The following is a 27,597-nucleotide window of genomic DNA, read 5'->3' on the forward strand; positions in this document are numbered from 1 at the left end:
ATGGAGAGAGAGAGGTAATAAGACAGAGAGCAGAGTTATGAAGAAGAAAGTTGGGGAGGGGAGTGTGGCAGGGAAATACCATGTTTTGTTGTCTATAAGTACAGAAGTTGTCAATGAATTATAGAAGTTGTCAAATATATATATGTATGCATGTATTTAAAAAATCAGTCAGCTTTCTATAAATAAAACACAAAGATATAAAGAAAGAAATTAATGACATCGTTCTATTTTCAATAGCAACAAAAAATAAAATAAAGTAAAGTAAAATAATATACCTTGGGATAATGTTAACCAAGGATGTGAAAGACTTATATAATGGAAACATAAAAACACTCAAGATTGAGGAGGACTTGAGAAAATGAAAAGGCCTCCGATGCTTCTGGATAGGCATAATAAGCATTGTAAAAATGTCACTCTTACCAAAAACATTATATACATTTAATACAATATCAATAAAATCCCAACATTTTTCTTCACAGAGAAAAAAATAAAAAGAGATCTCAAAATTTGTATTGAATGGCAGAAGGCCTCGGATATCCAAGTACATCCTCAGCAAAGAAACACTTCTGGAGGCATCACCTTATGAGCTCTAAAGCTCTAAAGCTATACTACAAAGTTATAGTAACAAAAACAATATGGTACTGACATAAAACCAGGATTATAGACTAATGAAAGAGAATAGAGGACCCAGACTTTGGGTCAAATAACTACAGCTACTTGATATTCAACAAAGGCCCTAACAATGTAGCCTGGAAAAAAGTCAGCATCTTCAATAAATGGTGTTGGACAAACTGAACAACCACATACAGGAAAATGAAACAAGATTCACACATTTCACCATGCACAAAAATCAAGTCTAAATGGACCAGAGACCTCAATATAAGACCAGAAACTCTGCTACTACTTTCCATGATACTGGAGTAGGAAAAGACTTCCTGAACAAAACCCCAGTAGCTCAGGAAATTAATCACTCAATCATTGTGATCTCATGAAGCTGAAAGTAATAATGGTTACCCCATTTATCCAGTGCTAAGTTCACTCTCTGTTGGAGAATTTGCTTCTCTTTTTCAGATATATGCTGATCCTGAGAAGAGAATCAGCCCATCACACTTCACTAGGGCGCCAGCTGAAACTAAGAGTAAGTGGCAAAATGAGCAAGAGTGGTGCTTCCTTGGTGAACCTTGTACCAGCACAAGGGTGAAGGAGATAGACACAGAGAACACTCAACTCTTACAAAACCAGATACCCATCCCATAGACACAGAGGCTCCCAAGACCTCATTACTGAAGGAGACTTAAAATGAACCCAACATGACTCAGAGAAATTCACAGAAGAGGGGATGGAAAGATTGCTAGAGCCACAAGTTTGGATATTCTTCACAGAGACATTGCCTCTTCCTCATAACTGATGGTTATCCCCACAGTTCACTATCCACAATCCCTAACAAGGATGGTCCCTTTGGATGAGGGAGGACAGGGTAGAGGCTAACAACGGTACCAACATGGCTGTTTACACACTGTGTATGTACATAAATAAGAAAAAACAAATTAATTGGAAATATTCTTCCAGCATGATGAATGGTAAAATAAAATCTCTATATCGTGCCCTTTTTGTTTGTTTGTTTGTTTTTGTTTGGTTTTGTTTTGCTTTGTTTTTCAAGGTAGGGTCTCACTCTAGCTCAGACTTGGAATTCACTAACTAGTCTCAGGGTGGCCTCAAACTTACAGTAATCCTCCTACCTATTCCTCCCGAGTGCTGGGATTAATGGCATGCACCACCACACCTGGCCTTTCTCCTTATTTTGAGGTAGGGTCTTAGTCTAGCCCGGGCTGACCTGGAGTTCTGTATAGTCTCAGGATGGCCTCAAACTCACTGCAATATTCCTACCTTGGCTTCCTAAGCACTGAGATTAAAGGTGTGTGCCTCAAACTGGGCTATTTTGCCATTTCTAAGCTAAAATATTATATTTCATATAAAATGACTTAGTCACTTACATAATTCTTCCAGTGCTCCTCCGTCTAACCTGGATGCCAAAAGGATTTTCCTTGATTTCAACATCATAAAGTCTGTTCTCATAAGAACTTATTGGAGTTGTTGGAATATTTAGTGGAACTGGAACCTCATATCTCTTTTTCTGGGCATCATATATCTATTGCAAGAAATAGAGCAAGTGTATTAAATCTTCCCTCATTGCTGACATGGCAGGAAAATGACAAAACATTTTAAGTAATACTTCATAAGTATTTAGAATTATTTCCCAATTATGCATATCTACTTGGCATGTAAGATAGATAAATGCAATGAAATGGAGTAGATAATAATAACATTAACCTTTCATGCTTTGTTATTCATTTCAAGTATACTAAGAAATCAAAATCAAATTTTTATGGTTAAATATTCCAGTTAATGTATAGATCAAATTATCTAGTTGTTCATAAAAGTTGTTTCAATACAATTTTTTTCATGCATATAATCTTAAAATAGTGATACCATTCTTAAAATTTATTTTATTATTCAAAAACTTTATACATGGGCTGGAGAGATGGCTTAGAGGTTAAGTGCTTGCCTGTGAAGCCTAAGGACCCTGGTTTGAGGCTCGACTCCCCAGGACCCACGTTAGCCAGATGCACCAGAGGGCACATACATCTGGAGTTCATTTGCAGTGGCTTGAGGCCCTGGCGTGCCTATTCTGTCTCCCTCTCTCTATCTGCCTCTTTCTGTCCCTCTCAAATAAATAAACAAAAATAACAAAAAAACTTTATAGATGAGTATGTTGTTATTCATCTCCCATACTCTCTCTTATCCCCTTCTACTCCTACTAAAATTGTCTTTTTTTGAAACTATGTTTTTTTTTTTTTTTTTCCCTACAGTAATGCCTGAGAGAGAGAGTGAGAAAGAAACCCTCTTGAGTTAAATTGGGGGTGTTTGCATGAACATGTGTGTAATGTTATTTGCTGGTTTATAGGTAACTCACCAGTGGCTACATCACTGAATTATATTACTCCCTTTCCTCCAGTTACTGTAAAATGTCAATATCCACCCTGGGAAGAGCAGGGTCTTATGAGGTCCTTCCCCATCCTTTATGAAATGCTGACTGACACAGTCTTGTGCAGGAAACCACTGCTGTTATGAGTACACAAGCATGGGGGCCATGAAATGTCCATAAGGCAGCATTTCCTAGCTCTCTTCCCCTTTCTGTGGCACGTACATTCTGTCTGGCCCCCTCCACTTCTATGAGGTTCCCAGAACCTTGGAAGTGATACCACATTTTTTGATTTTTTGATTGACTTTATTTTCTTAGTCCATTTTCTGAAGGTGATATCCCTAGGTCTGAGTATATTAGCATCTTAGAGTGCTGCATAGCTACTGACAAATTTCATTCCATACTTATTATGGTCATTAAGAGTATAATGAAAATTTGTACTAAAGCATTAAATTACTTTAAACTATATGTTTTAAATATTAATCACAGATATACACTATATAATCACCTTTAATCAAATACAGACCTTATATACCACATGTTGTCTGAGAACACCATATCATCTAGTAATAATATTTGTCTGGGTTTATATTAACATAACCAGTGCTATCTACACAGTGAAATATTTTTTGATAATATATTTCATAGAAAGTATATGAATCACTGAATGTAATATGATTGTATTTCCTTATTAAGTAGAAGGTTCTTTTTATTCATGTGGTAAAATATGTTCATTTCCCTTTTTGAGTTATTTTTGTTCCTATAGGTTTTATTAGCTAGAAATCTTTATTTTTATTGTGAACTTTAATATGAACATACTGTAGTTGGGTCATGTTCCCATCACAGTACCATCTCTTGTCCCTGTCCTCCAAGATCATCCCATTGAGTATTTGGCTTTCAATGTGATCCTTGGACCATTTCTTTTGCCCTTCTCAACTCTCTCTGTATAAAAGGGACACTGAGGAGATTACAAATATTTTTGCTTTATTTTATTTTAGTTTTTTAAATTTTTTGTTTATCTTTATTTATTAATTTGAGAATGACAGAGAGAGAAAGAGGCAGATAGAGACAGAGAATGGGTGTGTCAGGGCCTCCAGCCACTGAAAACGAACTCCAGATGCGTGCGCCCCCTTGTGCATCTGGCTAACATGGGTCCTGGGGAATCGAGCCTTGAACCGGTGTCCTTAGGCTTCACAGGCAAGCACTTAACTGATAAACCATCCCTCTAGCCCTATTTTTTCATTTTTGTATGACTATGCATCTATTTGATTATATGAAATTAAATATTTACTTGCATAAGATGAAATTACATCAATTGTATACACACTTATGTTTCCTATTTTAATGTGGTAAACATTTAATCTCTAAATAATAGAATGTACAGTTCATTATCTATGGAAGTGACTCACATATATAAATATATGTGTGATCCTTTTAAGCTTTATAATTTTAATAAATTGTCAGACAGTTATTTCTTCAATTCCAAAATATTTAATATTCTAAAAATGTTAGCACTTTCCCATATATTATTTTATTTTTTATTTAATTTTTTAAAATTTTATTTATTTATTTCAAAGTGACAGACAAAGAGGCAGAGAGAGAGAGAGAGGGATAGAGAGAATGGGGGCGCCAGACCTCCAGCCACTGCAAATGAACTCCAGATGAGTGCGTCCCTTTGTGCGTCTGGCTAACGTGGGTCCTGGAGAATCAAGTCTCGAACCAGGGTCCTTAGGCTTCACAGGTAAGCACTTAACCGCTAAGCCATCTCTCCAGCTCACATTCCCGTATTTTAAATTTTAATCAGTTTCCCATATTTCTTTTCCCAGGTAAATATAAAGATTAGTTTATAAAGTTTCAATAACATTCAACTTTGCTTGCTATAAAAGTTCTTTGAAGGCACCTGAGTGGGTGACAACATTTAAAAGAACATTTAGTCTTAAGTACATAATTTTAGTATTTATGATTTTTTCTATAAATTTTATATTTTTATTTGCAAGCAAAGAGAGAAGAGAGACAGAGAGAGAATAGGCATGCCAGGACCTCTAGCCACTGCAAAGAAACTCCAGAAACCTGTGCCCCTTGTGCATCTGGCTTATGTGGGTCCAGGGGAATTGGACCTGGGTCATTTGGTTTTGCAGGCAAATGCCTTAACCACTAAGCCATCTCTTCAGCCCTATTTATTATTTTTATGCATATTCCAATCATTTTTATAGCAATACTATGGTGTATAGATCATATAAAACTTTTATGAAACCAAGGTAAACATGGAATGATTAAAAACATTTAAAAGTGTATGAAGAATGTGTAATTGGGGCTGGAGAGATGGCTTAGCTGGTCAGGCTCTTGCCTGCAAAGCCAAAGGACCCAGGTTCGATTCCCCAGAACCCACGTAAGCCAGGTGCACAATGGGGCATGTGCATCTAGAGTTCATTTACAGTGCCCATTCTCTCTCTTTCTCTCCACTTGCCTATTTCTGTATCTATCTCTCTCTCTCAAATAAAACTAAAATATTTAAAAACCAAAAAGAGTATGTAATTATAACTGGTTCTTAGATTTATGAACACTTTATTTTAGCTTTAACTTACAGATCATCCACTTACTCCTTGTAATGTTATTTTTTTAAACTTTGTCATTTGAATCTGTTATAACTTTATTCTCAGAATAATACACCATACAATAAATGTGCAATATTTTGGGAATAATATTAGATATCATCCTTTTACTGCTTTTTCTTAGAATTTCCAATAGCTTTCTCAATGGATTCCCTTGAAGTCCTTAAAAGTAAAATTATTAACAAAATACTGAAAAAATATTACCTTTTGTCTTATTCAAATAAGCAAATATTTAAGACCAGTTTGAATATTTAAATATGATAAGTGCCTATTCTGTTTATTTAGAAGGAACAATTGTAAATGACTTGTCTCTTTAAGAAGTTACACCAATTTAAAAAAAGATTTTGTTTGTTTGTTTTTGCTTTTTTGAGGTAGAGTCTCAATGCAGCCAGGCTGACCTTGAATTCATTATGCATTCTCAGGGTGGCCTCGAACTCACTATGATCCTCTGACCTTTGCCTCCAGTGTGCTGTGATTCTAGGCATGCACTTTCACACCGAACTAGAATTTAATTTTTATCATTACCATTGCATATTTAGTTATTTACACTATTAGAAAAAAAAAGGCTTCAATTGTTATCCTAGCTCTGAGCTGTGGAAGAGTTACATTTTAAAAGAATTTAAATATTATACAGGCAATTTATGACTTACTTTTTGAATTACATTCAAAAAACCCCAAATCCTAATGTATTCAAGGTCTTTTACCTCAAGAAGTGAATCATGAATGGATAGGAAGAGTTTATTTTAACATACCTTAAACTGCAGCATTTCATTTTTATGATATTTTACTTCCACACGAAGAGTTGAGATGGGTTCAGATGGCAGCTTTACCCTAGTATTTTCAGGATTCAATGCTAGTTCAGCTGTGATACCCGTTGGTGAGTATTGAGTTGAAGTAACTAGGTAAGGATTATGTTCTTTGGGAATGTAACACCCAGGAACACCTGGACTGTGAACCTAAAATCAAATGCATTCTCATAGTTAGAATGGCTAAGCATGGTAATTTGGGCCAACAAATCATAAGAAGGACCACTACTAAAAGCATGTGTGGGGCTGGAGGGATGGCTTACAGGTTAAGGTGTTTGCCTGCAAAGCCAAAGGAAACCGGTTCAATTCCCCAGGACCCATGTAAGCCAAATGCACAAGGGGGCACATACATCTGGAGTTCATTTACAGTGGTGGAGGCCCTGGTGTGCCCATTCTCTCTGTCTCTCTCTCTCCACCCTCCTCTTTCTCTGTCAAATAAATAAATAAAAATAAAATATTAAAACAAAACAAAAAAGAAAATAAAAGTATGTGTGACTCATGACACCATATGTCTATCATGTATGTGAGACACTAACAACGTTACTATTTAAAATATTTATAATTCTAATCAAAAGATAGTATAGTAATGGCAAAAGATCAAATGTCAGAAGTTTCGAATTCAAATTAATTGAATTATTTTGTTTGTTTTTACAAAAAAAAAAAATGAAGAGAAAGAACAAGAAGAAAAAGACACATACACTTCACCCTATAATTGTTTTTACTCTTCACAGCAACACTGCTTTTCAGTTTGTATAAATAATTGTAAAACACTCTAAACCATGTGCTTACTTTCATTTACTTCCACTTATACTGATACTGAATCTCTTCATCAGTTTTTATAGTGAACAATTGCATCCTCCAAGGTACCACAAAATTCTGAGTAAGATGTTTTTAAATCTGAAATTACCAGAAACTTATTTTTCCTGTAAGTCCTTAAAAAGATATGTTTTAAAAGTTCCTGTATTTATCCTTGAAAAGATACGTTTATTTTGATTTCATTTTTGATTTCTTATTGGAATAAGCTAGCTGAATTTTATGCAGAGTAACCAACCATGCCTTATTAGTTACTCCTTCATGTCTTTGGTAAACTCCTTATCAGTTTTATATCTTAACTTCATCATTAACTTTAGCCTTTTCCATTTAGCTTCAATCCACATACCCTTTACTAACATCTTTATGCTCAATAATAATAATAATAAAACCAGAACCCAGCGGTGGAGGGGAATCTCCACTTTGCCTTTTCAGTGCCTGCAGAGGTGCATTTGAATGCAGCCTGGGAAACACACAACCCTGTTGATTGCTCCCTCCCTTCTGCAATAACAATAGATAAGTTAGGACCTAATCATGCAATCACACCCTAGCATACTAGCCTGCCCAGCATCACCCTGCCCTGTAGAACAAGCCATTCCTTATTTTCTTCATCACAATTTTCCTTGTTATTTCAGAAGGATTAGGAAAGCAATCACAATAAAATTTAGGAAGAAATACCATTAAACCCATTTATTTACCATTTGTTCCACAATGATTACTGTCTTATATTTTCTAAAAACCACTTTAATCTCTGTAACCCATCCTCCTCTGCCTGCAGACTGTTCATTTGCAGTGTTGCCTCTATCACAGCTCAAATATTACATTTAAATGCGTTCTCCTTATTCATGTAGCCTGGATAAAATCCTCTCATCTTTAATAAAGAGAAGATTGCGGGCTGGAGAGATGGCTTAGAGGCTAAGCGCTTGCCTATGAAGCCTAAGAACAAGGTTCAAGGCAAGATTCCCCAGGTCCCACATTAGCCAGATGCACAAAGGGGCACACGCGTCTGGAGTTCGTTTGAAGTGGGTGGAAGTCCTGGCATGCCCACTCTCCTCTCTCTCTCTTTGCCTCTTTCTCTGTTGCTCTCAAATAAATAAATAAAAATAAACATTTTTTTTTATTTTTTTTTTAAGAAAAGAGTTTGCTTCACTGGCCTCTGCCTCCAGTGCTCCATGCATTGAATTTTTTTTACAGGAGAACCTCACACTCACTAGCTGTCTTCATTTTGCCCATTCATTTGTACTTTAACTCTCTAAAGTTAAGCATATACCCCATTCAATATTTTCATATCAATGTTATCAAAGATTTTCATGCTACCAAATCTAAAAGTCAGTTTTCCCTTTTGATTTTACTGATTTTTAACCATAATTTACATGGCAGATCATTTTTTCTATCTGAAAATGTGTTTTATAATTGACTTCCATGATCCTTTTATCCTTTTTTTTTTTTTGTAACTCAATAGTCTTGTTCTTTCTCGGTTTCTTATTTTCCCTATTTTCCTGATAAAATGTTGAGATAATCCAGGGTTTAGTCTTTTTTCCTTATCAATTAAAATTCATTCCTTTGATTATATCATCCTATCACATGGCTTTTAACCCTGCACATATGCTGACCTTAGCTTTCGATCTAACTGGACAGATATATTTGATTTCTATTGTAAATCTCAACCTTACTTTATATAAAACTGAAATTTCTCTTCAAATCAGACCCTCAACTGTACAGATATCTTAATCTTAGCAAATACAAGCTTTTTTTTTTTTCAGTTGTTCAAAACTAAAACTTGAAATCATTTTTTATTTGGGCTCTCATCTTCCACATGTAATGAATGAAAAAATATATCTGCTCTAATGTTAAAAATATGCACAAGGTAATCTCTGATTAGTTTCACCATTACCATTCTGAATTAATTAATTGAATTTTCTTGCCTTGAATATTAGCACAGCTCTTTCTGGTCTTCCTGCTTGTATTATGGAATAATATATTTCCCTCACAGAAGCTATCATAGTTCCATGAAAATGTATATGTAATATTGTGATTTTTATCTTGTCTGAAGCCCTTACTTCCAACTAGAACTCACAGTTCTAAAAATCCACTAAAGGATATATAAATATATATACACACACATATGAAATCTATTTCCATATTTTGAGGACATCATTTTATTTCTTCTATTTTCATATTATGTTCTTTGCAACAAAGGTCACTTTCCCATAGCTGTCTTCTCCCATGCCATTCCTCCTCTATTTTTTATGCACAGAATATATGTAAAATGACTCATGGTTTTCTTGTGTTGTTTTCTCACCTAACATGTGGGTGTGACTTATTTGTTTTATCCAACTAGAGTCATATCTAGAAAGATATATTGCTAAGTGAAGAAACTGTGGTCTAACCACACTGAACTACAAGGAAACACATCTACAACTAAAGCAATCAAACACAGTAGTTGTTTCACGGTCAATATTCTAATTTCTAAGCCTCACTGTCTTTATAAAGGAACATGCAAGGCACTAAGCCAGACCTGGTGGCACATACTTGTAATCCAAGCACTTGTATAGCTGAGTAATGAGGGCCATGAGTTTAATTTCAAGCTGGGCTACAAATTTAGTCTTTGTCTCAAAAGTCAAAAACAAGCAACAAAAAAACAAAACAAAACAAAAAAGCAGTTCCTGAGAAAGTGCATATTTCAATTTTCATGTTTAGAAAATATTTGAGCTTTAATAAAATTGTTTTCATTGATCCTTCTGCTCTTGAGTATAGAAACTGGTGACAAACTTGCGTGCAATGGGCAAAATGCTGGGATTTTTTCTAGAAAGTCTCACTTTAAAGGGAAGATAGCATAGGCACGAATAAAAGGAAGGCCTCATTATCTGCCTTTTATAGGCTTTGATCTTTCTTTCTCCTCACTTCTTCATGTTGTCACTCATCTTTCCTGATAGCAAAGGAAGCTGCTTTATTAATCAGTTTATTAATCAGTAGAGAGGAATGAGTGCAGGAATTCTCTGTGCTGTTCCCACAAATTGAAATGATCTTGGGAAGTTGCTTGTTCATTTGTTTTCATTATAGAGTATTACACAGGATTTTAAATCCTTGGTTGTATGAAATGCCCAGTCTTTAACTCAATATCACGCCTAGTAAGAGGGTCTGTTTCCTTTTCCATGAGCACTACTAAAAATAGGTTCCATTCACAGTCATAATTCTTGTGTTGAAAATCATGGCCAAAACATGAAGTAGAAATTTGGCACTCCATAGAGGAACAGACCCAACATATTACTGAAATTTGTAAGTCTTCATGTCTTGAGACATTATTAAAACAAAACAACGAAAAAAGCCTGTCTACCATTGACAAAATCCTTTGCCAAATATATGTAGCCACTTATAGTTAATGGCTAGTAAAGGACAATAGGCATTTTATTGAGAAAAATTCCACCATTCTTTTTTCTTGACAGGGATTTGCATGTCCTACAAACCTGACATATATTAATACATGTCCTTGTGTCTGAAGAGATTGCTTAGTGGTTAAGGTGCTTGCCTGCCAAGCCTGATGACCAAGGTTTAATTCCCCAGTATTCACATGCAGCCATATGCACCAAGTGGTGCATGCATATGGAATTTATTTTCAGTGGTTGAAGGTCCTGGCATGCCCTTTCCATCTCTCTGTCTCTCTTCTCTCTATTTGCCTCCATTTGCAAATAAATAAATAAATACTTTTTAAAAATATGTCTTTGAAGAATTAATATATCTAAAATTGGATTGTCTATTAGAGCTGCTGTTTTAAAATTCAGAATTACTCACATATCTATTTAATTTATTTATTGCTGAATTATAATTATCACATGTAGGGCTCACAAAGGCAATGCTTATATAATTTATAATAAAAATTTTATTACCGGCTGCCATAAACAACCTCGGGCTATGCACGCTTCCTCAGTGGCAGTCTGTGGATCTGGATAGCAATTAAATTTATCATTATTTGTGAAATTTTGATTCCACCGAACAGTAAAATTTTTTCCCAGGTTAAGGCTTAAGTGAGTAATTAAGAGAACCTTTAAAGAGAAAACATAAATAAATATTAGTTGTTTTTTTTTTTAACTTGGCCATGAGTAATTTAATCTTATCAAGGTAGATCAGTAGGTAAGTACTTGCCTTGAAAACATGAATATCTGAGTTTGATACCCAGAAGCAGTGTAAAAATGAGAAGGCAGAGACAGGTGAATCCCTAAGGTCTTTTGGCTGGTCAGTCTAGTCTAATTCTAATTGGTGAGCTACAGTCTGTACAAAGGAGGGTAATATTTGAGGAAGTACACATTTGGTCTCCACACACATACACATGCCTGCATCTGCACATACATGAATATTCAGACATGCAAACACACATGCATAAAATATGATGACCACAATAATTTTCCAAAAAAAGTCACAAATTTCCTTGATTTCATTTTGAAAGACAAAGTGATAAGAAGAAAACCATTCTCCTCTTCACAAGTGAGACTCTCCCTATGAAGATAGCTGTGGACTAAACTAGTGACTATGTTCCTGAGAAGACAGCTTTGAGAGAGAGAAATAATGGGAACTTATTTGAGAAGATTGCTATGGTCGGCTTTATGACAGACAAGAATTTGTCTTTCAGGACTACGATTAATGTCCATGAGTATTTTGGTGGGAAGTTACCAAATGTTATTCTCATCTGCTCCACAGAATGAGGACAAAAATCTGTACTGAAAAGAGACATACAATAGAATGAATGAAATGTAAAATTCAAAGCACCTGTCACAATACATGAGACATACTAGGTGTGAAATAAATATGAATTCTTCAATAACTGAGCAAAGAAACCTTGCTGCTGCATCTTATATGGATGGATAAAGGATCAGAAGAGGGGGACATTATGTCTTTAATACAGCTCTTCCTTGTGTCCACTACTTACAATGTGTGAAGAACTGGTGAATAAAAAGGGCATTTTGCAAAAAAGAAAAGATAGCCATAAAAGAGACATGAAGTAAGAAAGAGAGGGATCAAGGGTAGAAGAAGAAACAGGAGAAATGCAGAGAGGGAAGGTAAATGCCTTGTAGAAAAGCAATCCATGAATCCAGATGCCTGAATCATTATATAGAATTTTACATGCGAGCATACACAATGCAAAATATTTTATAGGATTCGATCTACCTGATTGGAAGCATCATAAGTGAAATTATTATGAGGAGTCATTTGCTGAGGATTTTCTCCTACTGTAACTTCTGTTACAGTTTCTGTCAGCCCAAGGACTTTTATAGTTTCAAAGGCTAAATTGGTTCCTTCTGGGTATGAAGAATGTGTACATGTGATATCCAAGACATTCTGGGAGAAAGAGAGTATATAATGTTACTTATGCCATCATGAGATACTGACCTCATCTACCAATGGTATGAGAAAAGAAAAAGATGGATTCATCCATCTCCTCATCCCACCAGCTCTCCCTATGGAAATAATTCCTCATTATTTTTATATAAATATCATAAAACTTTACTTTTAGAAGTAACTTAAATTACTTATGATGTGTATAATCAACTTTATTCTAGCCCATGTGTTGATGAGAAATCATATAGATTTGGCAGAAATGATAAATAAATCTAACATTTATGAAAGTAATTTTATTTGATTATTCAAAATTAAACTAGGTTTTATTCATCATTTTACAGATGCCCAACAATTATGACTGTGACTAATATATATTAAAACATTTCAAATATTTTGAAGTTATTTACATAGTGTTTGTTGGCTAAAGGCAGATTTTAATAAATACAGATATTTTTGTATGCAAGTTTCACATACTATATTTATATATTGGTCATAATTTAATAATTTAAAATTTAAAATAAATTCACCAATTTATTTTATTAAATCTTGAGTAAATTCAAACATTTTACCCAAAAGTTATCAAAATAAAAAATAAAGTTCTGGCCAAGATGGCAACCGCCTAACTGCACTTCAAATCCCGGAGAGAGAAAGGCAAGACATTAAGGATTTTCTGGGTCTTCTTATCAGTGGGAGGGCAGGGAGAGACAGGGAATCGTGGATCCCCTCATGGGCGGTAGGACACCCCTAACAAAAAATAGCCCTTGTGCCCAGCTGCTGGGGCCCCATGACACACAACCACCGACCCATGACGCGCCACCGAAGCACCCACCTCCGCGATCAATCCCTGCATGCGAAAGCTTAAACTGCTCTGCACACTTGCCCACACTATTGTTCAGTGAGCCCAGGCCCAGAGCAATTGCCATGCAAGCCCAGTGTATCTCTCCTTTGCACCAGCTCAGGTGCCTGCCCCTACCTGTCTGTCGCAACTGACATCCTACATTCTCCTGTGGCAGGGGAGCACAGACTATTTCCAGGTCCCAGTGTTCCCAGCCAGAGTTTGGGCTGCTTCAGGGCTTTTTACCTCAGTCTCCCTCCAAGCTTAAATGCAGGCTTCTTTGGTGCATTACCGCTTCAGAATTCAGGCAACTTTGGCGCCCCTGGCAGGCAGTACATAGGCGACTTTGGCAAGTGGGAGTCAAAGCCCAGGCTGCCTGACAACTGCCCCAGGCTGCCTCAGATTCCTATTGCGCTAGAGCCCAGGCTGATCCACCCACCTACTTGCCCATAGACAGTCATGGGCAGACCACAGAACAAATGAAATACCAAATGCAAGAAAATAACCACAGAATGGGAGAAAATATTTGCAGGTTATCCAACTGATAGAGGCCTTATCTCTAGAATTTAAAAAGAACTCAAAAGTCTAAACAATAAGAAGACAAATACCCCACTCACAAAATGGGGCACAAAGTTGAACAGGCAATTCACAGAGGAAGATATACAAATGGCAAACATACACTTAAGAAAATGTTCATCATCCCTAATCATCAGAAAAATGCAAATTAAAACAACTATGAGATTCCACCTTACCCCAATAAGGATAGCCAACATCAAAAAGTCAAACGAAAATAAATACTGGTGAGGATGTGGAGAAGCAGGGACACTCATTCACTGTTGGTGGGAATTTAGGATGGTACAACCACTTTGGAAAGAAATATGGAGACTCCTGAAAAAGCTGACTATAGAAATACCAACAGACCGAGTTATACCCTTACTGGGCATCTACCCTAAAACCTTCAAACCACAGGCCAGAGAGATTTGCTCAACCATGTTTGTAGTGGCTCAATTCGTAATAGCTAAAAGCTGGAATCAAACCAGATGTACATCGTTAGAACAATGGATAACAAAGATGTGGTATATCTACACAATGGAATTCTATACAACAGTAAGAAAAAATGACACAAAGAAATTTGAGGGAAAATGGTTGAACCTGGAACAGATGATTCTCAGTGAACTTACCCAATCACAGAAAAAAAAAAAAAAATCGACACATACTCTCACTCATCTACAACACCTAACGTGAATCTACCCAAGATACCTTACATACCCAGCAGGCACCTTATGGACTAGACAATAGGATGGATGGGAGGGCGGGGAGGGCATCGAAGGGTGGAAAACAGTAATCTGGACCCAAACGGCAATGGTACCATAAAATTCTACTTCCTAAAAGTCAGACCAAATGGCTGAACCTTCACTAGACCCTTACAGGAAACACCTGAACCACAAGACACTGGAGAGGGTAGGATGAAGACTAACCTAAATCTTCTACATCTTCCCTCCCTCCCTCTCCCCCTCTCTCCTCTATCTCTCCTCACTAACTCCTGCATATTAGTTATGTTTTTTCCCCAATTTCTTAGTGGACACTGACCTGTAACCCCCACTTCCAGCTTGGGGCTACCATCCACAATGAGCTTTTGATCAGAGAAACCTACAAGGTTTCCCAAAGCAATGAACAGACTTCTGTCAGAGTACTTGATGACCCACCAAAGGCCAGTGGTAAGACCCTATTGCTGAAGACTCCATACACAGCTGACATGTAAAATGGAATGACATGGCTGGAAGCCAGGAGAGTGTCAGTCCCTAGACAGTCAGCATGTCTAGTGCCAGAAGGTGCTACATGGGTGACTGGGGGAAATGACTAATATCTGTCCAAGCAACTCATTTTCTAACCTAATTAGCAACAAATAACCTGATGTGATGCCCACACAAGTGCAATAGTGGCACACAGCCATGGTGAGGAACCAACTGCTCTTGATTTGGCTAACTGATCCACTCAGTGGTATGAGACCCATAGCTGGAGCTGGGAAACAAGTCAGAACCATACTCAAACACAAGCCCACTCTACAATATCAAGCTACCATCAATCATGGGGTACAAGAGGGCCTACACCTATCAAACTGTCTATCAATAAGTAAGTGTTATCTCAATTTTCCAGGTGCTAACTTACTCTCCATTGGAGAATCTGCTTCTCTTTCTCAGATAGATGCAGATCCTAAGGAAAGAGCTGCCACAACATACCTCAAAAGGGGCCCAACTGAAACTAAGGACAATTGGCAAAACAAGCAAGGGTGATGTTTTCCTGTGAACTGGATACCAGCACAAAGGGGGAGGAGACCAACGCAAAGAAAAATCAACTCCTACTCCTACCAAATCAGAGAGCCAGAGCCTCAGAGGTCCCCAACACCTCAGCACTGAAGCAGACCAAAAATGAACCCAACATGGCTCAGGGAAATTTTGTGGAAGAGGGGTGGGGGAAGAATGTCAGAGTCACATGTTGGGTCATTATTTGCAGAGACATTTATCATACCAATAACTGGGGGCTAACTCCACAATGCACGACCCATTTACATCAACAAGGAGGGTCCAATGGGAGGGGGTAGATCATGGATGAGCCTAAACAATGGTACCAAACTGCCTGTATTTGCTGAAAAGAAAACTAATAAATTAAATTAAAAAAAAAAAAAAGAAAATCCAGTTAGACCACCCAGTCCTAAAATGAATGCAACTAATCAAAACATAGAAGAGTTATTAGGATCAGAACATCAAACTGAAGTTATGAGCAATACAACCCTGATCAACCTACTGATAGAACTTGCAAGAAAGTAAAAGGACCTATAATCATGTGGGTGCTGCCATCACTAAGCTAGAATAATTTGATAAGAGATTGGAAGGAGTTCAAAGAGAGGACCGTAAAAATTAGCAGGCCATACTAAATGAATGCATGAAGAAATGCATGGATGAATTCCAAGAATCGTCAACATCAAAAAAATCATAAAATTATGTGAAAAGGGAGCGTGACAGAGTGATGGAAATGATACATAAAAAAGTAGTAGAAAATGCAAACTTAATTGAACAAGCCCAAAACTCTCTAGGGGTCCTCAAGAACAGAGTCAGGGAAGTGGAGGATAGAAACTCTGATCTGGAAGACAAGATGGGAGAAACAGTACAAGAGTTCAAAACCTTCAGTAAGTTCAAAAGTTCCTGCGAACAGAACATGAGGGAATTATGGGATACACTTAAATGTCCTAATATCAGAATCATTGGAATACCAGAAGGACAAGAAGTTCAGACCAAATGCATGGAAAACATACTTAACAAAATAATTGAAGAAACCATCCTCAGTCTCTTGAAAGAAAGTCCCATCAAGATACAAGAAGCCAACAGAACTCCAAACAGACTGGACCAAAGGAGAAACTCTACAAGACATATTATCATTAAGACTGTAAACATTGACAACAAAGAGAAAATCCTGAAAGCAACTAGGGAAAAACAGCACATCACTTTCAAAGGTAACCCCATTAGAATTACTTCAGATTTCTCAATGGAAACCTTGAAAGCTAGAAGGGCCTGGAGTGAAACTCTCCAAAGTATAAGAACCTATGGATTCCAACCCAAACTATATTACTCAGCAAATGTATCCCTCATAATAGATGGTGAAAGAAAAACTTTCCATGACAAAACTCAGATTCAAAATTATATGAACACAAAACCAAACCTACAGAGAGTATTTCAGGAAATTCCCTACCAATAAGAAACAAATAACCAAACTCAAATGCCTATAAGAAGCAGATCACCACAACCAAAACCAGAGTAGGCACAAAAACTTCAAAGCCCATGAAAACACCAGCACACATCTACCACCACAATATGGCAGGGATCAAATCAAATCTCACAGTCATTACCCTAAATATTAATGGCCTTAATTCACCCATCAAGAGACACAAGCTAACAGGATGGATCAAAAAATTAGACCCCTCAATCTGTTGCCTTCAAGAAACCTACCTCACCACTAAAGACAGACACCTCCTCAGGGTAAAGGGGTGGAAGAAAATTTTCCAAGCAATAATAAGAATAAGAATAATAAGAATAAGAAACAAACAGTTGTAGCTATATTAATATCAGATAAAATAAACTTCAAACCAAATATAATCAAAAAAGACAAAGAAGGCTACTTCCTACTCAACAAGGAATTGATCGATCAACAGGATATTACAATCATAAATTTGTATGTACCAAATACAGGGGCACCGCAGTTCATAAAACAAAACCTACTTGACAATAAAACAGAAATAACCACCAACACCATCATAGCTGGGAACATCAATACATCATTATCAGTAAGAGATCATCCAAACAGAAACTCAACAGGGAAGTAAGAGAGCTAAACAAAACCATAGATTACTTAGACCTAACAGACATCTACAGAACTTTCCATCCCAAATCCACAGAATACACATTCTTCTCAGCAGCCCATGGAAGATTCTCTAAAATAGACCATATCCTGGGTCACAAAGACGCCTCCACATATTTAGGAAAATTGACATAATTCCCTGCATGATATCAGATCACAATGCTATATTGCTAGAAATCAAAAACAAAAGACCCACCAAGAATCCCAACGGCACCTGGAAACGGAACAGTACACATTTAAACGATAAATGAATAGTGTATGGAATAAAAAAGGAAATTGCAAAATTCCTGGAATTGAATGACAATGAGAACACATCATACCAAAACTTATGGGACACAATGAAGGCGGTCCTCAGGGGAAAATTCATAGCACTCAATGCCCTCATAAAAAAGACAGAAAGATCCCAAACCAATAATCTAACCATCCACTTAAAGGCACTGTATAAACAAGAAAAATCCAGCCCAAAGAGCTCCAGAAGGAAAGAAATAATTAAAATTAGAGCAGAAATTAATGAATTGGAAACCAAGGAAACAATTAAGACAATTGACAAAACAGAGTTGGTTCTTTGAAAAAATAAACAAGATTGACAAACCCATAGCCAATTTGATCAAGCAAACAAAGGAGAAGCTTCAAATTAACAAAATTCAAAATGAAAAAGGAGAGATCACAACAGACATAAGTGAAATTGGGAGAATCATCAGGACTTATTTCAAAAACCTCTACTCCACAAAACTGGATAATGTGGAGGTGATGGATAAATTCCTGGATGTATACCATCTATAAAAGCTATACTCAGAGCTTATTAATCACCTCAATGAACCCATCACACTCATGGAGATTGAAAAAGTAATAAAAATCCTCCCCAAAATGAAGAGTCAAGGACCAGATGGCTTCTCAGCTGAATTCTAACAAACCTTCAAAGAAGAACTCAAGCCAATCTTCCTAAAACTGTGCCACACAATTGAAGAACAGGGAAAGCTACAAAACTCCTTTTATAAAGCTAGTATCACCCTAATTTGAAAACCAGGCAGAGATGCCACCAGCAAAGAAAACTACCAGCCTATTTTCCTAATGCACATACATACAAAAATTCTGAACAAAATCCTCAAAAAAATGAATTCAACAACACATCAAAGCATTATCCACCTTGACCAAGTTGGATTTATCCCAGGAACACAAGGATGCTTCAACATATGGAAATCTGTCAATGTAATACACCACATAAACAAGATTAAACATAAAAACCACATGATCATTTCGATAGATGCAGAAAAGACATTTGACAAGATACAACATCACTTCATGATCAAAACTTTGGAGAGAATTGGCATGGTTGGTTCATATCTTAACATAATAAAGGCAATATACAAAGTTCTGAAGGCCCAAATAATACTTAATGGAGAAAAATTGGAGGAATTCCCATTAAGATCAGGAACAAGACAGAGTTGTCCTCTCTCACCTCTGCTTTTCAATATAGTACTGGAAGTCCTAGCTCAAGCAATAAGACAGGAGAAGGAAATAAAAGGGATACATTTTGGAAAGGAAGAAGTTAAGTTAGCTCTATTCACTGATGACATGATTGTATATGTAAAAGACCTGACAGACTCTATCCAAAACTCCTGAAGTTGATTAACTCCTATAGCAAAGTAGCAGTATACAAAATCAATGCACAAAAATCAGTAAGATTTCTATATGCAAATGACAAAGATACAGAGAAAGAAATAAGGGACATAGTCCCATTTTCAATAGCAACAAAAAAAAAAAATACCTTCAAATAATGTTAACCAAGGATGTAAAAGATCTATTCAATGAAAACAGAAACACTCAAAACAGAAATTGAGGAGGACTTGAGAAAATGGAAAGACTTCCAGTGCTCCTGGATAGGCAGAATTAACATTATGAAGATGACAATCCTACCAAAGGCAATATATAGATTTAATGCAATTCCAATTTAAATCCCTACAGTGTTCTTCACAGAGATAAAAAAAAAATGATCTCAAATTTCATATGGAAAGGCAGAAGGCCTCGTATATCCAAACATATCCTCAGGAAAACAACTACTGCTGGTGGCATCAGCATACCTGTTCTAAAGCTATACTACAAACACATAATAATAAAAACAGCTTGGTACTGGCATAAAAACAAGAGTATAGACCAGTGGAATAAACTTGAGGACCTAGGCTTTGTGTCAAACAACTATAGCTACTTGATATTCGAAAAAGGCCCAAACAATATAGGCTGGAAAAAAGACAGCATCTTCAACAAATGGTGCTGGACAAACTGGATAACTATATGCAGAAAACTGAAACGTGATCCACACATTTACCATGTACTAAACTCAAATCCAAATGGATCAAAGACCTCAATGTAAGACCAGAATCTTGAATACTACTGGAAGAAAATTTGGGAAGTACTTTCCATGATATAGGAATGGAAAAAGACTTCCTGAACAAAACCCCAGTAGCTCATTGTGGTGGTTTGATTCAGGTGTCCCCCATAAACTTTAGGTGTTCTGAATGCTAGGTTGCCAGCTGATGGAGATTTTGGAATTAATGCCTCCTGGAGGGAGTGTATTGTTGGGGGCGGGCTTATGGGTATTAAAGCCAGTTTCCCCTTGCCAGTGTTTGGCACACTCTCCTGTTGCTATTGTCCACCTTATGTTGGCCAGGAGGTGATGTCCACCCTCTGCTCATGTCATCGTTTTCCCCTGCCATCATGAAGCTTCTCCTCGAGCCTGTAAGCCAAAATAAACCTTTTTTTCCCAGAAGCTACTCTTGGTTGGGTGATTTCTACCAGCAATGCAAACCAGACTGCAACAGTAAAGTGGTACCGAGGAGTGGGATTGCTGCTAGACACCTGACTGTGTGCCTTTGGCCTTTTGGAGCTGATTTTCAAGAGGAATGTGTGAGGATTTGAAACCTTGGCCTAAGAGATACCTAACAGTGCTGTAAGTACAGCTTGATGGACTATTCTGCTCTGAGCTGCAAGACCTGAATGCAGTAAGAACTATGGACTGTGAGGTTTGGCTTATGAGGGTAAGAAAGAGCTTTGCCTGGACTGGGCTAGCAGTTTGTGTGAGAAGCTTGCTCTTGTGCCCATGTCCTGAGAAGTTGTGCAGGGTTGCTTTGCGTAGAAATGAACTGGTGCAAGCAGAGGGATATGGCACAGAAAGAAAAATCTCTGGGTGAACTGCCCCCGTTCAGCTGCAACTGAAAGATTACAACCTCTGAGATTGGGCTAGCTGACCAGCACTGGGGCAACAAGAAGAATGTCAACTCTTTTGAAGGGGCCTGGGTGCTCAAGGAGTGTGTTCTTCAAAGTCTGCTTTATTCCCCCCTGGATTAACAAATTGGCACCCTACCTGGAGTATAAGAAATGCTGGAAAGAGGGTCATTGAGTTTGCAACACGGTCTTGTATTTTGGAAATGGCCATGGGCAGTATGAAGAAGGTTTGCTGGTTGCCTGCACAGAGACCCCATGGGGCCATGAGGATGAACCGTGGCTTGCAGTGGAGACCCATTGGAGATGCCGGGACCTTGAGATGGCTGCCGAGGTGCTGCCGGCCCCGATGAAGTTTCCCAGGACTGTGAGTAGCCTAGCTGGAGGGGCAGAATTGGAATGCCAGAGACTTGTTGCTGGTTAGAATTATCGGACTTGAAGATTTGTCACTGGCTAGAGTTGTTGGACTTGAAGCTACAGATGTTTGCCCTTGTTGTTTTAAATCTTGTATTGGTTGAATGTTTCTTTGCTATGCCCAATGCCATCTTTTGCAGTGTGAATATATATTCTGTACCATTATGGGTTTTTTGAGGTTATTTTTGGTATTATGGCTCAGTTAAAAGATCTTGGACTATGAGGATGTATGAACATCATTGGAGTTGATAAAAACTATGGGGACTTTTAAAGTCAGACTGAATTCATTGTATTTTACATCATGTATGGATATCAGTTTATGGGGGCCAGGGGCAGAATGTGGTGGTTTGATATAGGTGTCCCCCATAAACTTTAGGTGTTCTGAATGCTAGGTTGCCAGCTGATGGAGATTTGGGAATTAATGCCTCCTGGAGGGAGTGTATTGTTGGGGGCGGGCTTATGGGTATTAAAGCCAGTTTCCCCTTGCCACTGTTAGGCACACTCTCCTGTTGCTATTGTCCACCTTATGTTGGCCAGGAGGTGATGTCCTCCCTCTGCTCATGTCATCGTTTTCCCCTGCCATCATGAAGCTTCTCCTCGAGCCTGTAAGCCAAAATAAACCTCTTTTTCCCAGAAGCTACTCTTGGTTGGGTGATTTCTACCAGCAATGCAAACCGGACTGCAACACTCATGATTTTAAACATTCACTCTACCAAAGGGATCACATGAAGCTGAAGAGTTTCTTTATAGACAAGCATACAATAAGCAAAGCCAGTAGATCACCTACAGAATGGGAGAAAATATTTGCAGATTATTAAACAGATAGAGGCCTAATCTCTAAAAGCTACAAAGAACTCAAAAATTTAAACATTAAGAAGTCAAACACCCCACTCACGAAATGGGGCAGAGAGTTGAACAGGCAGTTCATAGAGGAAGATATACAAATGGCAAACATACACTTAAGAAAATGTTCATCATCCCTAATCATCAGAGAAATGCAAATTAAAACAACTATGAGATTCCACCTTACCCCAATAAGGATAGCCAACATCAAAAAGTCAAATGAAAATAAATGCTGGCGAGGATGTGGAGAAGAAGGGACACTCATTCACTGTTGGTGGGAATGCAGGATGGTACAACCACTCTGGAAAGCAATATGGAGACTCCTAAAAAAGCTGACTATAGAAATACCAACAGACCCAGTTATACCCTTACTGGGCATCTACCCTAAAACCTTCAACCCACAGGCCAGAGAGATTTGCTCAACCATGTTTGTAGTGGCTCAATTCATAATTGCTAACAGCTGTAATCAATCCAGATATCCATCAGTAGAAGAATGGATAACTAAGATATGGAATATCTACACAATGGAATTCTATACAGCAGTAAGAAAAAATGACACAAAGAAATTTGAGGAAAAATGGGTGAACCTGGAACAGATCATTCTCAGACAACTTACCCAATCACAGAAAAAAAAAAAAAAAAAATTCGCCACATGGTCTCATTCATCTATAGCACCTAATCTGAATCTACCCAAGATACCTTACATACCCAGCAAGTATCTCATGGTCTAGACACTAGGATGTATGGGGAAGGAGGGGAGGGCACAGAAGGGGTGGGAAACAGTAATCTAGACCTAAATGCCAATGGTACCATAAAATTCTCCTTCCTAAAAGATAGACCAAATGGTTGAACCCTCACCAGGCCCTTTATGAAACACCTGAACCACAAGACACTGGAGAGGGTAGGATCAATCTAATCTAAACTTTCTACATATTCCCTCACTCCCTCTCCCTCTCTCTCTCCTCTGTAACTATTGTATATTAATTATATTCTTCCTCATTTTCTTAGTGGGCACTGACCTGTGACTCCTAGTACCAGCATGGGGCTATCATCCACAATGAGCTTTCGATCAGAGAAACCTACAAGGTTTCCTAAAAGAATGACAGTTTTCTGTCAGAGTACTTGATGACCCACCAAAGGTTAATGGTGAGACCCTATTGCTGAAGACACCATATGCAGCTGACATGTAAAATGGAAGGGCATGGATGGAAGCCAGGAGAGAATCAGTTCCCAGACAGTCAGCTTATATAGTGCCAGAAGGTGCTACATGGGCAACTGGGGGAAATGACCAATATCCCTCCAAACAACTCATGGTCTAACCTATTTAGCAACAAATAACCTGTTGTGATGCCCACACAAGTGCAATAGTGGCACACAACCATGGTGGGGAACAAACTGCTCTTGATTTGGCTAACTGATACTTTCTGGTATGGGACCCATAGCTGGAGCTGGGAAACAAGTAAGAATCATATCCAAACATAAACCCTCTCTCCAATATCAAGCTACCATCAAAAATGGGCTACAAGAGGTCCTACACCTATTAAACTCTATATATAAAGAAAAGTAAGGGTCATTTCATTTGTCCTGGAATTAACTTACTTTCCTTTGGAGAATCTGCTTCTCTTTTTCAGATAGATGCAGATCCTAAGGAGAGAGCCACCCCATCATACCTCAAAAGGGCCCCAGCTGAAACTAAGGAAAATTGGCAAAACAAGCAAGCGTGCTGTTTTCCTGATGAACAAGATACCAGCACCAGAGGGAAGGAGCCCAATACAGAGAAAAATCAACTCCTACCAAATCAGAGAGCCAGAGCCTCAGAGGCCCCCAGCTGCTCATCACTGAAGCAGACGAAAATTGAACCCAACATAGCTCAGTGACATTTTGCAGAAGAGGGGGCGGAAAGAATGTCAGAGCCACATGTTGCGTCATGATATGCAGAGACATTTATCATACCAATAACTGTGGGCTAACCCCACCATGCACGACCCATATACCTCAACAAGGAGGGGCGGTAGGTCATGGATGAGCCTAATAATGGTACCAAACTGCCTGTGTTTGCTGAATAGAAAACTAATTAAATTTTTAAAAAAGAATAAAAATAATTTAGACATTAACAAAACTACTTTTAATTTAATACAAAATACATAATTAATATATTTTATTATTTGTATAAGAAGAGATCTTACATTAAAAACTGAAAATGTGTAAAATATATAATTGCCACTTTGTATGGTATCTGAAATAGAAAAAAAAATAATTATCTGATCTGATGAATTATTTTCTGTATTATGTTTCACATTTATACAGTAATTTTTTAAAGTAGATAATATTTATCAATGAAGGATCATATACAATGTTTATATTTATACTCTTTATCACTTATAAGCCAAACTTCCATGATATTTGTTATCTTACTAGTTAAAATAATGAAAATTACTGCCTAATTTATTTTTCAGTGAGTGATTACTAAAACAAGCCTGTTTTCCTTGCACAAAGTAAGACGAGGAAAGAGATTTAAAATGTTGGTCATTTTCTGCTAGTCTGTGGCAAGTGTATTAGACTTTGTCTCAAGAACAATTAGTATACTAAATACATGCTATTATAAGTTTATTATATACTCTACATGTGAATTTATGTAGCAGTGCTTTTCCTAAGAATATAGGTGTATCATTTTTTTTATTGATTTTCATTATTTGAAGGACATAAGTGAATCTAGAGACATTAAAACATAATCTGCAATTGAAATAATCTGTAATGAAGAAATGGAAGAAAATATTGATTTCCATATCATATATATGTATAAGTATATGTATGTATGTGTGTGTGTGTGTGTGTGTGTGTGTATATGTGTGTGTGTATGTATATATATGTGTATATATATAATTTAACATATATATTAAAAATTTTACATGATGTCCTTAGAAAAGTAAACGGACTGGAAGTAATGATTTGAAGGAAACTGAAAATGTGTAAATAAGATCTAAGAATTTATAAACAATATTGGTTAAGTGTTACTCTGGAGAGAATTTTTAAATCCAACTGGTAGTTATAAAACATCTACATTTTCATATGGATATCAGAAAAAAACAAGCTATTTTACAGATTTCATTTCAGTTGACAGGATACAACAATAAAACACAGACCAAACTTGGTGTTTGGTTAGAGATATTATGTGTTCAAATACATTTAATGAAATGTAGAATTATTATAATATATCTGAGAAGTAGTAAGTTCAAATGGAATGTAAAACTAACTTTTCTCTATTTAAAGAAATGGTAAAATAAATTAAAATTTATACGCAAACTATGAATGACAAAATCTAAACACATACATTTAATATGATTTAGTTACATAATACCATAAGATGGCTTAAGTTTTATTTTACTTCTGGTCTTCTGCATTCTTAAGAAATAAACTTAAGGACATTGAATAATGGGAATAAAATTATAAAGTAACCTTACCTTAAATAATTTGAAATTAATTAACTAAACTATAAATATTTGTTCCACTATGGTTTAGAGTAACCTTATTTTATTTTTAGGAATTATATTAAGTTAATTCAATATTTGAAAATGTAGTCTTTAGATCTGGAAACTCTATTAAGTTGATTAATTTCAAACTATTCATGCAACATATTAAAATACATAAATTGGTCAAAGCCCTTTTGCAATACACCAATACACAACCTAGGGATAATACACACATGTATGTGTCAAATAACAGTGTAAATTTTCATAAAGCAACCTAAAAATCTAATTATAGATACAATAGCACATCATCAGAAAGAACATTTAAAAATCTCATTAATACTTACCTATGGTTTCCCCATCATCCCAGAAAAAGTCACCTTTTGCTGTATTATTTTCATGTAAGGCAATTATAAGGCCTAGAGGATTTTTACGGCTGTTAAACAAAATTAGATGCAAATATAATTAAAAAATAAATTCATAAATTTGAACTATCTACAAACAAATCTATTTCAATCTAACACCAATATCTATAAATTCATGTATCTACAATGTGCATTATTAATGTTTTCATTTAAATGCAGATGGAACTTATGTACAGAAAATACACAAGAAAATACACACAAAATGTGTTATTAGATTTGTTAGGGCTAAGATATTTGAAAAATTAAAATATGTATATGTTAAGTAAATTCTAACAGGAAAAGGCAAATTTTGTGAATGTTCAGTTCAGCCAATTTAACATTTACTACAATGTAATACTTATGTGAAAGACACTGAAAATTTGATATAATTAAAAATATTAACAGGAATATACAATAATTTCAAAAATGAAGCTAATTATAACAGAAAATGTTCTCACAATCAATACAAATAACTTTATCATTTATCTACCACCATAAAATAGTTCCCTGAGGTCTTTAGCCCCAAGCAACTATTCTGTACAGAACCCACACTTCCCAACAAATGTTTTTCAAAGCTATTTTCTCTTCTTCAGTGCTGCTCTAGCATGTGAGTAATTTTTGAAAACATGGTCATGAAACTGATATAAGAATATCAATTAATAACTACCAAAGTAAAATGTAATGTCATCATGATTAAAAAGCTAAAATAAATTGATCCACTTCTTCACATATACTTCAATGAATACATGCAGAATAATGGAGCATTTTATAATGGGCCAGAAACAGACATTTGAAGAGTAAACTGAATATCTGAGCTTGTGAAATGAAACTCTCCAGAAGACAATAAATTTAGTGATGAAGAAAAGAAATAAATTTACATGGAGTTGGGGTCTACATTAAAAGTTGTATTGCATACAAAAATGTAAATGTGGACATATATGTGTACATAAATTTATTCTTTTTGTTATCATTATGGTGATACCTAAAAATTAATTCTGTAAATCAACAATAATGTGGTAGAAAAAATAAACTAATTCTTAATAATATAGGAATTTTGAACATAAACTCAATTTTAGAAGTCAAATAATTATCCTTCATTTTACCTTGCTGTTGTGGTGACATCTGGCTGTTGAATAGGAATAATGTAGCCTCCTCTAAGATGTAGTCCTATTTTATCTGCTGGAAGCTGCATTTCTACCCTCTGTTTTCTCCATGGCCTTTTTGCACCCTAACATTATTACAGTAAAAGATTGTTTTATTAGTGGAGTCTTTAAATTTCCATCATAGTTATTGCTATTTACACATTGAAATATATTTTATGTATAAATCATATCATTTAAATGAATATGATATAATTTCCTAATATTGAGAGAAAATTCTTTTTCTGCCCAAAGCAGAGGAAAATAGTTTTTTTCTCTAAAATATAAAATGAATATAGAAAAATAAGTTATTTCTGA

At 36.4% G+C, this 27,597-nt stretch overlaps 1 protein-coding gene across 1 annotated transcript in view; it reads right to left on the reverse strand.

Annotated features, from left to right (window-relative positions):
• The window catches only part of Si (sucrase-isomaltase), a 112,015-nt gene that overhangs the window by 41,757 nt on the left and 42,661 nt on the right, over window positions 1-27,597 (reverse strand). Inside the window, exons 20-26 of the mRNA XM_045161822.1 lie at window positions 27,244-27,368; window positions 26,084-26,172; window positions 24,456-24,505; window positions 12,375-12,545; window positions 11,099-11,254; window positions 6,348-6,551; window positions 1,995-2,149 (exon numbers count right to left, since the gene is read on the reverse strand). Coding sequence (XP_045017757.1) covers window positions 1,995-2,149; window positions 6,348-6,551; window positions 11,099-11,254; window positions 12,375-12,545; window positions 24,456-24,505; window positions 26,084-26,172; window positions 27,244-27,368 — 950 coding nt within the window. The remainder of the gene's footprint in view (window positions 1-1,994; window positions 2,150-6,347; window positions 6,552-11,098; window positions 11,255-12,374; window positions 12,546-24,455; window positions 24,506-26,083; window positions 26,173-27,243; window positions 27,369-27,597) is intronic.

The sequence above is a fragment of the Jaculus jaculus genome, chromosome 11 (assembly GCF_020740685.1).
Source record: "Jaculus jaculus isolate mJacJac1 chromosome 11, mJacJac1.mat.Y.cur, whole genome shotgun sequence".
NCBI lineage: Eukaryota > Metazoa > Chordata > Mammalia > Rodentia > Dipodidae > Jaculus > Jaculus jaculus.